Below are 12102 nucleotides of genomic sequence, written 5' to 3'. Positions count from 1 at the left end.
ACAACGCCGGAGCTGTGAGCTGGATTCGAACAGGCGAATCCAGCGTCTCCGGTGTTGGTGACGAACGCAATCTCCGCTACGCCACCTGACCGCACCGCCCCCCCCCCCCCTTTCATGCATTCATGGTGGACCATGAATACCACAATATGCATTTAGCGTTTTAGCTCTAGCTTCTGTAGTGCCAAAACGCTGTTTGATTTAATGTTATTAGCTTAGCGCCCTGTATCTCGCCTTCCAGGAAATATACTAGTCCAAATCCCATATAACGCTTATATTCACGAGGCTATAAAATGAGAACGTATTGATGAAACAATTATTTCTTTAAGCCATTTTGAAGGGACGTTTTATGGTCTCAATTGACCATGAGAATGGACAGATAGCAATACTATAAAGTATAGATTTAGCTCTATAAACAGCCTCACGCACAATGCAAGTCTGTTTTGAAATGCTGGCCTTATAGAGTGATTTTGTGACAATGACCGAGTATAGCTATACATTATCCCGCTTATTACATGGCTAACTTACTAACAAATTTTTTTTACAGCGTGGTCTCATTTCTGGTAATTTATTTGGACATTTCCATTTATGGTGAAATTGGACCAGTTGAGGGGGCGTTCGTCGGGACATTCATGTTAAAATCCTCAACACTGTAACTGTAGGCCATTGTGGATGTAACTTATGCAGTCGTTTTGAAAAGTAGGCTATACAAACAACAGGCCTCTGTGGTTAATTGCCTCATGGGTCGGCAGGTGTGTCAGTGGGCTTGATTGCTCCGGCTGCGAGCAGCGGCCATTATTGCAGCAGCGGTGAATTATCGAGAAATAATTGACCGCTGCTATGGGCAACTGAGCGCTATTGACCAATCACAATCAAGCATTTTGGCAAATGTTAAAACGCCATGTAATAATAATACTAATTTTATTTCATTGGGTTTTTAGCCCTAGTTGCACTTTTGTTGCACTTTTTTGTGTTTATTTCATGTTTTTAACAGTGCATGAAAGATTGTGTATTACTGCAAAAAGAAAATTTAAACAAATCATAGTGGTTAAAAAATGTGTGTCGTGACTTAATGACTAAGGAAAATGTTGGGTCCCGAGGCTAGACCAGTTGAGAACCACTGCCCTAGATACCAAGAACATGCAAATGGCCTTGTAGAAGTGGAGCAATATTCCATTTAATTAGGTATGTATTTTAGGCGGATTTTCAGAAAATAAGGCTCCAGGCTTCGGAGCTGGAATCGGAGCTGGAATCGCCTGGGAAAGGCAGTTTTTCGAAATGTCAACGCTCATTGAGAGCTCTGGATGCCCTCCGCATGACTACAAAATGTTTAGCGACGCTGATTAAAAATGCCGGATATTCGATAAATTATAAAGACATTCCATAAACTAAAGTCTCACTAATAACACTTTAACCTATTGGTAAACAAACATATTGCTGAAAATATACACTATGACTGCTGTTGTGACATGGTTAGGGTCTTTACTCTTGGATACATAAAAAAAAAAAAAACCATTGTCATACAGTCTAGAGAGATTGATTTATGACGTGATGTCATCTGCGGTCCGCCGGCCCCAACCTTTCACTACCACACTACAGAAGGTTAACCTTTCACTACCACACACACTACAGAAGGTTAAAGGGGAACTATTTTACTATTTCTTTCACTATTTGGGCACTTTTACACAATTCCTGTGAGTCTATGGAACACCTCTGTAATATATATATATTTTTTATTCATTGTTTTGTATTTCTAATCAAGTCCTCAAAAACAGCATTTTTCTACCTCAAGATCTCGAGCCGTTTTGAGCCTGGGCTGCAGGTGCAGGTGCAGGTGCCACTGTGTGCAGCTCATCTTGTATCTCAACATTAACATGCAGCAGTGTCTTTATGACATCACAGATAGGCACATTTTCAGATGACTCAGTTCAGTGAGGGTGAATATTGTGAGAGGAGAATTGGAAGAATGCACCAATATGAGAATTTTGAGACATAGATCATATTAATATAAGTTCACATAGCTAGGAAACAATGCTAAACACTCAAAAAGGCCATTTATAAGATAGTTCCCCTTTAAGGTTAACCGTCTGTAGTGTGGTAGTGAAACGGTTAACATTCTGTATTGTCGCAGTGAAAGGGTTAACCATTTGGTAGTGTGGTAGTGAAAGGGTTAAACGGGTTAAGAACAGCTGACTCTAGAACCTAAAAACTTTTCATGCAAAGGACCCCCATATTCCATTAGGCCCTGGACTGCCATCTGATACCACTTTGAGTCAAACTTATCATTCGAATAGTCATTCGTATACATTCTCTCGCTGGGCTAACTTCCAACGATGGTAAAATAGTAAAAATCATTTCCCATTTTGCTTTATGCCCCAATCATGGAACCACCGCAGAGGGTCCCTGGTCACGGGTCTAACATGTCTGAGCTCCAGTCTCGGTCCCTGCGGACGTGCTGACGGGAACCACTCTGTGTTATGTGTGTGTAAACAGGAGCAGACGGCAGGCAGCATCAGCAGTCAGGAGGGCTTCAGTCCCGTCTCCCACGGGGACTCGTCTTCCAGAGGAGCCAGGGGAGTAGGAGCGGTGCAGTGGAGGAGGGGAGACGGGGAGGAGGACGAGGACGAGATCCCCTGGGTGCTCATCCCCATCACAGGTCTGTTTGACTGGCTGGCTGGCTGACTGGCCATTGGGAGTTTGTCAGTTGTTGCAGTGTTACTGATATGCTTTCATAGACCAGAGATGCACCCCAGTAGGGCTGTCCCCGAAGCCTGTTTTTGAGATTCAAACTTCGTCAGGGTTTTTCGAACGGACGTTCGAACCTTCGCAAAAAAAAAAAAAAAAAAATATATATTGAATTACGGTTTAGCGAGGAACAGGTAAGCAGCTGCAGGACAGAGCTCCCGGTCCAAAAATTCAAGAAAGGTAATAAAATGTTCTAAAACACGATAAAAAGTAACAACCCGAAGACAAGTGAACGATGACAAAACCCAGTGCACAAAACTCGAGGATAAGTGAGAGAAGAACGACTCCCGACAAAGAAAATACAACAAAGGAAAAGGTACAACACGAGGAGATGACGCAACAGGTAAAACAAGCTAACGTAACGTTAGATAACAGCGAGGGACAGCCCGGCTGGGTGACGAAGCTACAAGCTAACATGGACGCTAACACGATGAATATGCAAGCTAGCATACAGATGGGGCTAGATGCAATACAGAACACTATCGATGCTAACATGCAAGCTAACACGCAGACCGGACTCGATGCAATACAGAATATTCAGAGGAGCATGGGGGCTAATTCAAAAGAAGTAAAGCATACAGGCAAAAGAAGGACATAGGGACGTTGGATACACCCGGACCAACCAGGATTCAGGCACTGAGGTCGGCCAGACCAACCGAGATGCAAGCACGGAGATCACCCAGACCGGCCAGGATTCAAGCATTGAGGCCACGCACACCAACCAGGATTCAAGCGCCGAGATCGCCCGGACCAGCCAGGATTCGAGCACTAAGACCACCCAGACCAGCCAGGATGCAAGCACTGAGGCCACCCAGACAACCAGGATGCAAGCACTGAGGCCACCCAGACAACCAGGATGCAAGCACTGAGGCCACCCAGACAACCAGGATTCAAGCACTGAGGACACTCGGACCAACCAGGATTCAAGCGCAGAGATCGCCCATACCAATCAGGATTCAAATACTGAGATCTCACACACTGTTAAGGGTCAAGGCCAGCGTGACCCTAAAGAAATGGCTTCCCGTTCTTCCAGGCCTCAACACCATGGAAAAGACTGGGCGAAGAAACGTGACAACCGTAACCTGTCGGTGAGTGCGGAGAGACACCTCTCTCCCTCCCTGAATGCGCCTGTCATCATGTCACCTCCACCTATGTAGACCTTCATGCCAACTCCCGGGGGAAACTACCAGTGGATTTACCCACCAACTGAGCCAACTCCTGCTACACAGTCTGCACTCTCTGTGCTCCCCAGGCAGGAGACCAGAGAAAAGAAAAAGAGACAAAAGAAACGGGACTGAGTTCAATACGTCTTAGCTATTCCCCCACCACAGCATTACATTTGATTGATGACATTCCCTGTTGCTGTGGGTATTTTGTAGGGCTGTCCCCGACTAAGGATTTGGATGGTCGACTATGATTGGCCAAAATTTGCCGTTAGTCGACTATTGGTAAAAAAATATATATATATTTTAAATTTTAAATTTAAATTTTTATTTTTGAATTGTGTATCATTCCATTTGGGCTGTGGGGGTGCTTAATGTCTGACTGAAGGCTTCTTGTCCTCTGCAAAAGCATGCAATTGGTCCAGTGATGGATACATCTTGATATTTGTCTAGTCTAGTGTGTTCATTAGATGGGTGAAATCCTCTTTCAGTGCCTCTGTGCCTGTTTTCGTAGGCAGTTAGCCTCTGGTATGTGTGCCATTAGCGTTAGCCACGCTTCTAGGGCTCTTTTATTTTGGAAAGAATGATAAAAAAAAATAATAATAATAATATTATCTTTTTATATATATATTTTTTTTATATATTCGACTAAGGTTGGCCAGTAGACTACGGCTCCTTTCGACAGATTAGTCGACTAATCGACTTATAGTGGTCAGCCCTAGTATTTTGAAACTGTTGTTGAAAGGGGGCTTTTTTTTTTTGGGTCAACTTCTTCTCCCCCTTTTTTTTCTGTATTTTTCTCCCATCCCAATTTAGTCGTTATGCCAATTCCCCCCTCCCCTTCCTGGTCGTTGCACACATTTGCCCCCCACTTGCCGGTCTAGGGAGGGTTGATGGATACCATCACATGTCCCCTCCGATACATGTGGAGTCAGCCAGCCGCTTCTTTTCACCTGACAGCGAGGACTCTCACTGGGGGAGCGTAACGCATGGGAGGCTCACACTACTTCCCCCAGTTCCCTCCCTCGCTGAGCAGGCGCCCCGACCGACCTGTAGGAGTCGCTGTTTACAACGACCAGGATACACACCCCACCGGCTTCCCACCCGCTAACACTGCCAATTGTGTTAGTATGGCGACCGACCAAGCCGGAGGTACCGCTGACAGCTGGATTCGATACCAGTATCTCTGCGGTGGTAGGCAGGCGCTTAGTCCGCTGCGCTACCCAGCCGCCTTTGAAAGGGGGCTTTTGAAACTGTTGCCATGTTAGGTACTTTCCCATTTTGCTGAGGGGGTTTTGAAACTATTGCTGGGACATTTAGAAACTTGCAGAAGGGTGGGGTGTGTTTTGCCAAAAGCTATGACGCGACGGGCTCAAGTATATTAAAAACTGATGTATGCATATACTGTTTTACGAGCTCCTTTCACCTTTTGCATTTCTTCTATCTTTTTCTTGTTGAACTCACTATAAATCGAGCTCAACTTCTTGTACTCCCTTTTTCTAAATAAAACAGACTTTTGTCTTTAACTCATCTCAAGTTTGATCGAGTTTTTCAAGCACACATTACAGAAGGGCGTTGCCCTAAAGTAACGTGTTCCCAGCGGAACCTTTTCTACTCCATTGGGGTATGATGCAATAAGAGATTTTGTTGTTTCAAACCACGCCAGCCACTCTGACTTTATACCGGGACTGAACTCTACATCTTTGGTAAGAATCCACTTTAGCATTCTACACAGGGCCGGGGGGCGGAGCCAGGCGTTCATGGGGTGAGACGTGTTTCACGGGAGCTCCCTATTATTGTGCGGAAAACACTGTCACCCCACTAGTCTTTATTTTATTTTTTATTTCTTATTGATCTTTTTGTTGAGTGGTCGAGCATCTACCACTTTCATCGACCTTTTTTCGACTTTTCGTGATGTCGAAGCCGGGAACCAGAGCCAACAACGCTTCAGCCGACAAAATGGCGCCGGGCCCGTCCTCTCTTTCGCCTGAGATAAGCGAAATTCTCTCGGTCGTGACCAAACTCCATGCGGACTTTGAGGCACGCTTTGCCGATGCACAATTGAAAGCGCAGGCGGAGCTTTTTGATACCTTTCGTCGGGCAATGTCGGAGGAGATCGGGCTGGCGGTGGGCCCGTTGAAAGAAAATATGGAGTCACTGCACGCTGCCACCACAGCTAACGCTATCGAAGTAGCCTTGCTAACGGCTGAGGCCTCCCAACAAGGCGAGAGGGTGGAGGGTCTAGAGAGCTCCCTGCTGGCTGCACAAGCTGACGTCGCCAAACTACAGTCGGTAATTGTGGAATTGCAGTCCAGGGAGAGACGATACAACATCAGGATTGTCGGTGTACCGGAGGGCAGTGAGGGAGGACGTCTCTCGGAGAACATGCCGGAGCTGCTGCAGAGGATACTGGGGAAGGATGTCTTTCCCGATCCGCCCTTGTGTGAGTCGGCCTACAGAGCGGGCAAGACCAGTCCTGGTGTGGGCAAGGAGCCGAGGCCCATCATCGTCAAGCTAAACAGGCTACAGCAGAGAGAACTCATCATGCGGTCGGCCCGGGCCAGAAGGGGGGATCTGGGTCTCGACAATCACAAAGTGGCCATTTTCGAGGACTTCACGCCGGAGGTTCAGGCACAGAGGGGCGAATACAAACTGGTCATGGCCAAGCTATGGAAACTGGGCTTGAGGCCTACGCTATTCGCCCCCGCAAGATTGTCTGTGCTATGTAAGGGCGATGACTAGGGATGGGTACCTTTCACATTTGAACCGGTACCGGTACCTGTGAATCGATACCGGTACCCAACGGTACCTTTTTTCGGTACTTTAGTCTCAAGAAATTTAATTTACCTACCTCAGTCGTAAAAAAAAAATCCAAACTTCAAATAACTACAATTTCGACAGTTTTCGGCTTGTCATTGCTCCGACTGCTTTGTTGTTGAATCAAGTCAAATCCTAGGTAAGCATATATTGTGCGTGTGAACGTTGACATGAAAAAAAAAAAGTAAAAAAAGTTAAAAAAATAAAAATAAAATTATTATTAAAAAAAAAACTTCGCTCATTTTGGTCGTTGGCCAAAGCGGAGGAATATCTCGGGGGGTTGGCCGAGACGGTGGCTTGATAGCTTTGTCGGGTGAGTGGCTTGGCGTTGTGGACCTAAATACATTGATATATTTATTTGCGGACTATTCACAAATGCTTGATGTCGGGCCCAGACAGGCTAACTATCCGCTGCCCATCCGAGCTCTTTGGAGGCTAACGAGCTATCTGATCATTGTACTCTAGCGTGCTAGCCGGATTCACCACTAGCTTACGCGCTGGCCTCGGGCTGGCTAACGGGCTGTGGCTATCACCCGCGTCGATACATTCGAGACCCGATAATGTTTGTGTATTTTGGTTGTTGTTGCTGTTCAAGTGACATAGGTTTGCACAGTTTAATGGTGATCGGTCCTTAACTAACTTCTTGTATGCTTTTATTTTTATATCCAGGATGCTTTGAGCTTTGGGCTCCAGTAGTAGAAGGTCGATTGAATATACATAATATGCAATATATGATGACAGGTTGGGTCGGGTGTGGCTTTGCTTGCACTCTGGCCGTAACCCTATTTTCCTTTTCTTCTTATTATCGCTGTTTTAATGGCATCTGTATGCGCAATTTAACTGATCCGATCCTACCTTAGACTAACTGCTGATATGCCTTAATTTTGCTTTGAATTTTCCTTTATCCATTTATGCTATAACGTTGCGACATTAATATGCAGACTCCGAGGTTGATGGTTACAGGGTTGATGTTGAGTAATTATATAATAATGGCTATTTTTCCATTATAGTTGTCATGTTAGGGCCAAGGCTCACGTTGGCTCTCGACCGAATATACATAAAATATGTGATAACAGGCTGGGTCAGGTTTAGCTTTGCTTGCACTTTAGCCATAACCCTCTTTTTCCTTTTCCTCTTATTGTCGCTGTTTTAATGGCATTTGAATGAGCAATTTAACTGTGATCCGATACTACCTTAGACTAACTGCTGATATGCTTTGATTTTGTTTTGAATTTTCCTTTATCCATTTATGCTATAACGTTGCGACATTAATATGCAGACTCCGAGGTAGATGGTTACAGGGTTGATGTTGAGTAATTATATAATAATGGCAAATTTTTTCCATTATAGTTGTCATGTTAGGGCCAAGGCTCACGTTGGCTCTCGACCGAATATACATAAAATATGTGGTAACAGGCTGGGTCAGGTTTAGCTTTGCTTGCACTTTAGCCATAACCCTCTTTTTCCTTTTCCTCTTATTGTCGCTGTTTTAATGGCATTTGAATGAGCAATTTAACTGTGATCCGATACTACCTTAGACTAACTGCTGATATGCTTTGATTTTGTTTTGAATTTTCCTTTATCCATTTATGCTATAACGTTGCGACATTGATACACAGACTCGGAAGAGGATGGTTACAGGGTTGATGTTGAGTTATTATATAATAATGGCTATTTCTTCCATTATAGTTGCCTCATGTTAGGGCCAAGGCTCACGGTGGTTTTCGACCGATATCTTTATTGAATAAAATTTTTATTTGTGTTTATTGGACTAGTGGGGGTTTAATTAGGGGTTTATCTAGAGGGAGGTCGGAGTGGAGAACGTCTTATTGGATCCATGACTCCAGTGGGTAATGAGAGGAAGATGACCATCCTTAATGGATGGGGCATAGGGAGGGGAGTGGGTATAGGGGTATTAATAATAGGACGGGTGGGTTAGAGTTTAGAGCAGGGTTTCCGTTAGAAAAAATTGTTGCCGGTCTCCGTGACCTGCAAGATTTCAATCTACCGGACAAATGAGATTAATTCCGGTCATAGTTTATTGAGCTTTAAAACAATTGAATAAAGAATGTCATCCTCAAGGCATGTAGATTTATAATATTATTACTTAAAACTATAGGCTACTTTTGCGTATACAGTCATTAATATATTCCAAATAAAATAAGTCCCTCGATACTCCGTGCTGCTGCTGACTTGAAATAAAATAGACCGCGTATGTGGGCAGTCGGTCCGACACTAAACAGCAGTCTGTTATAATCACATTTTTATGAGCTAACGAATTCCGTTATATTGGACATTTGTATTAATTATATCAAGCGAAGAACTGAGAAATTTTGCAGAGAGAGACGGCAACATTATCGTGGGTTTGCGTGATGTATATCTCCACCTCCCAACGACTTGGTGCTGGTCATAATGTCCGGTGAAAACAACTCCCTCCAAGCACAACTTGACCACCCGAACCGTACCAAAACAGGCCAAAATTAAATAGCCCATGCGACGAACGATTCATTACATTCGTTTCATCGTTGCTCCACCAAGCAGCCGGTCCAACAATGAAAGCTGTTATCAGCGCGAGCCGGCCGCAGTTAGTTTGCAAGAAGCATCCAGCTGCAGACCCGCAGAGCAGCTTTCCAGGTCTGGGGACCGCACTGTGCCAGCAAAGCTGGTGGGTTCTGTGGGTCTGCAGCTGCATGCCTTCCGCAAATCCAGCAGCAAGCTCTCGCTGAGCGAAGCAACGACAACAAATGCAATGATTGTTTCGTTCATCGCATAGGCCACCCAACTCCAGCCCATCCAAATACAATTCAAATAATCAAACTGTGCCCAGAGGGAACTATTTTCACCGGACACTATGACCGGAGAGATTAAATATGTCGGACTTCAACAGATTTTGCCGGTCAAATACCGGTAATTACCGGCTAACGGAAACGCTGGTTTAGAGTAGAAGGAGGGGGGGTTGTAACTGGGGTGGTATTGTTCTGTGTTTTATGTACTGTTGTCTTATATGTGTGTGATTGTTCCTCCTCTGAACTCCTGAGATTGACCGTCTGGGCCCGCCTGGATCAGCGCCTCTGTACTCAGCCTGGCTGCACTGGTATGTTCTCTACGCATTTAGACAAACTCGACCATGGCTAAATTGAATATTTTAATTTGGAACGCAGGAGGTCTTAATGCCCCACACAAGCGTGCCAGTGTCCTTTGGTTATTGAAGAGAAGAAATATTGACATTGCTCTCCTTAGTGAGACGCATTTATTGGTAGGTGATGTGTCAAGGCTGGCAAATCGACAATATCACGTTATCTCCTCATCCTCAGCCGATGATAAGACGAAAGGAGTCGTCATAGTTACAAGACGTAACCTTGATATCAAAGTCCTGGACGTGTGGTCGGACACGGAGGGAAGGATTACTATAGCAAAAGTTGAGTTCTCTCATAGGAAGATGGCAATAATAGCATTGTATGCTCCTAACACATTTGATTCAGCATTCTATAATACAATCACGAAGAATATGTTGGAACTTAATGGATACGCTCTCATTGTGGGTGGCGATTTTAATGCGTGCTGGGATGCGGAGATGGATAGGTCCGGGTCCTCTGAAACGAGCGACCAAAAACGGTCCTCTAAGGCCCTCAGGATGTGGGCCCAGGACACGGGGCTCGCAGACCTATGGCGCTTATCCAATCCCACCCTCAAGGATTACTCTCACCTGTCAGCCAGACACAAAACCTTCTCTCGAATAGACTATGCATTCGCGTCCCCTAATATGTTTGATAGTTTCGATGTCTCATTGGTTCCCTTGGCTCTCTCAGACCACAAGGGGATTTTCCTTACGGCAACCTTTGGCAGGCTCTCCGCGAGAGCTCCCAGATGGCGTTTTAATTCAACCTTGCTAAAGAACGATGATTTCTGTTCTGAGTTCAGGAGTAAACTAGCTGAATTCTTGCAGATCAACGTTGGCACAGTCGAAGACCCTAGGGTCCTGTGGAACGCATTGAAAGGATTTATCAGGGGTCATGTCACACTTTTCGCCTCCAATTTGCGAAAATCCCGGTCAAAAAAGCTAGAAGGACTGGAAACATTATATGCGGACCTATACGCATCCTTGCAAACTAACTATAGTGAACGACTAAACACACAACGTAAGATAGTCAAGAAAGAAATAAACTCCATACTTAAACAACAGTCTGAGTTCTTGATGCATAGGACAAGACAAAATTACTACTTTCACGGCTCCAGGCCTAGCCATCTATTGGCAATGAAAATACGCTCGAATGATCATTTCTCGGATATCCCCTCGATCAAGACGAGCCAGGGTGCAGTCACTACTGATTCGAAAAAGATCAATGACACTTTTAAAGAGTTTTACTCACAGTTATATAGCTCAGAGGTTAATCTTGATGACTCTAAATTTGAATCGTTCATTGGCGGGCTTGAGATACTGTAACATGCGTTACTTTATGAAGAAGATGTCAATGTGTTGATAAATGAAGTGTGGGCCCAATATGTTAGGATGTGCCAATGTCAGCATATTTCGGTCACTTGACCTTTAAGATTCCAGGTATGGGTGTGGTTAGGGGCGGTCCCAACCATCAGGGGGCCATCTTGGATTGGAATCATGGCCTCATGGAGTTTTGTTTGCTACTGCTATTGTGAGAGGAAGGAGGGATTTTGCCAGGCCTCCTAAAAGATTCTTCAGTAACCAAGGACCGGTCAGCTGCAGTGTTGCTTCCCAGTGGATTACTTCTTTTTCCTTTCCTTTTCTAAGATGTGGATCAACCCAGGACTTATCACCTTTTGGACACTCAAAGGTTTGAGTGTTATTGGACACTACTAACTACCATGCAGGCTGCATGGTCTGGTAGGCCTGAACATTATACACGGTAAACATACATGGTAAACATACATGGTAACATCATACACGGTACATTATACATGGTAAACATACATGGTAACATAGGCATGGTAACATTATACACGGTGAACATACATGGTAAACATACATGGTAACATTTATGTTGGGGCTAATGGACTGTAAAGCTGACAGGACCGTTCTTATTGGTTTGAGATGATTTTTGTTGTACCATACATTGCTATGGGGTGCCCCATTTATTTTGATCCTCTTTTTGGTTAATACAACACTTTGAATTTAACACTGTTCCAGTACTCTCATTCTTTATAGCTGAACAGGTTTGTTTATTATTATCAAGCTTGTTGTTTACTCACAGTTATATAGCTCAGAGGTTAATCTTGATGACTCTAAATTTGAATCGTTCATTGGCGGGCTTGAGATACCCCACATTTCTGAGGAAGAGGCCAAGGAACTGGGGAAACCGATCACTCTTGTGGAATTGAGGGAGACGATTGCTGAAATGCAGAGGGG

At 44.5% G+C, this 12102-nt stretch overlaps 1 protein-coding gene across 1 annotated transcript in view; it reads left to right on the top strand.

Moving 5' to 3' along the window:
• LOC311229905 (protein TASOR-like) overlaps positions 1 to 12102 on the top strand; it is a gene marked incomplete at its 5' end in the record, with an annotated part of 180099 nt that overhangs the window by 67414 nt on the left and 100583 nt on the right. Inside the window, one exon of the mRNA XM_084315973.1 lies at positions 2491 to 2653. Coding sequence (XP_084172099.1) covers positions 2491 to 2653 — 163 coding nt within the window. The remainder of the gene's footprint in view (positions 1 to 2490; positions 2654 to 12102) is intronic.

The sequence above is a fragment of the Notolepis coatsorum genome (assembly GCF_963971535.1).
Source record: "Notolepis coatsorum genome assembly, chromosome: 6".
Taxonomy (NCBI): domain Eukaryota; kingdom Metazoa; phylum Chordata; class Actinopteri; order Aulopiformes; family Paralepididae; genus Notolepis; species Notolepis coatsorum.
Note: the sequence above shows the minus strand (reverse complement) of the source record. Positions and strands in the feature narration are given on the sequence as shown.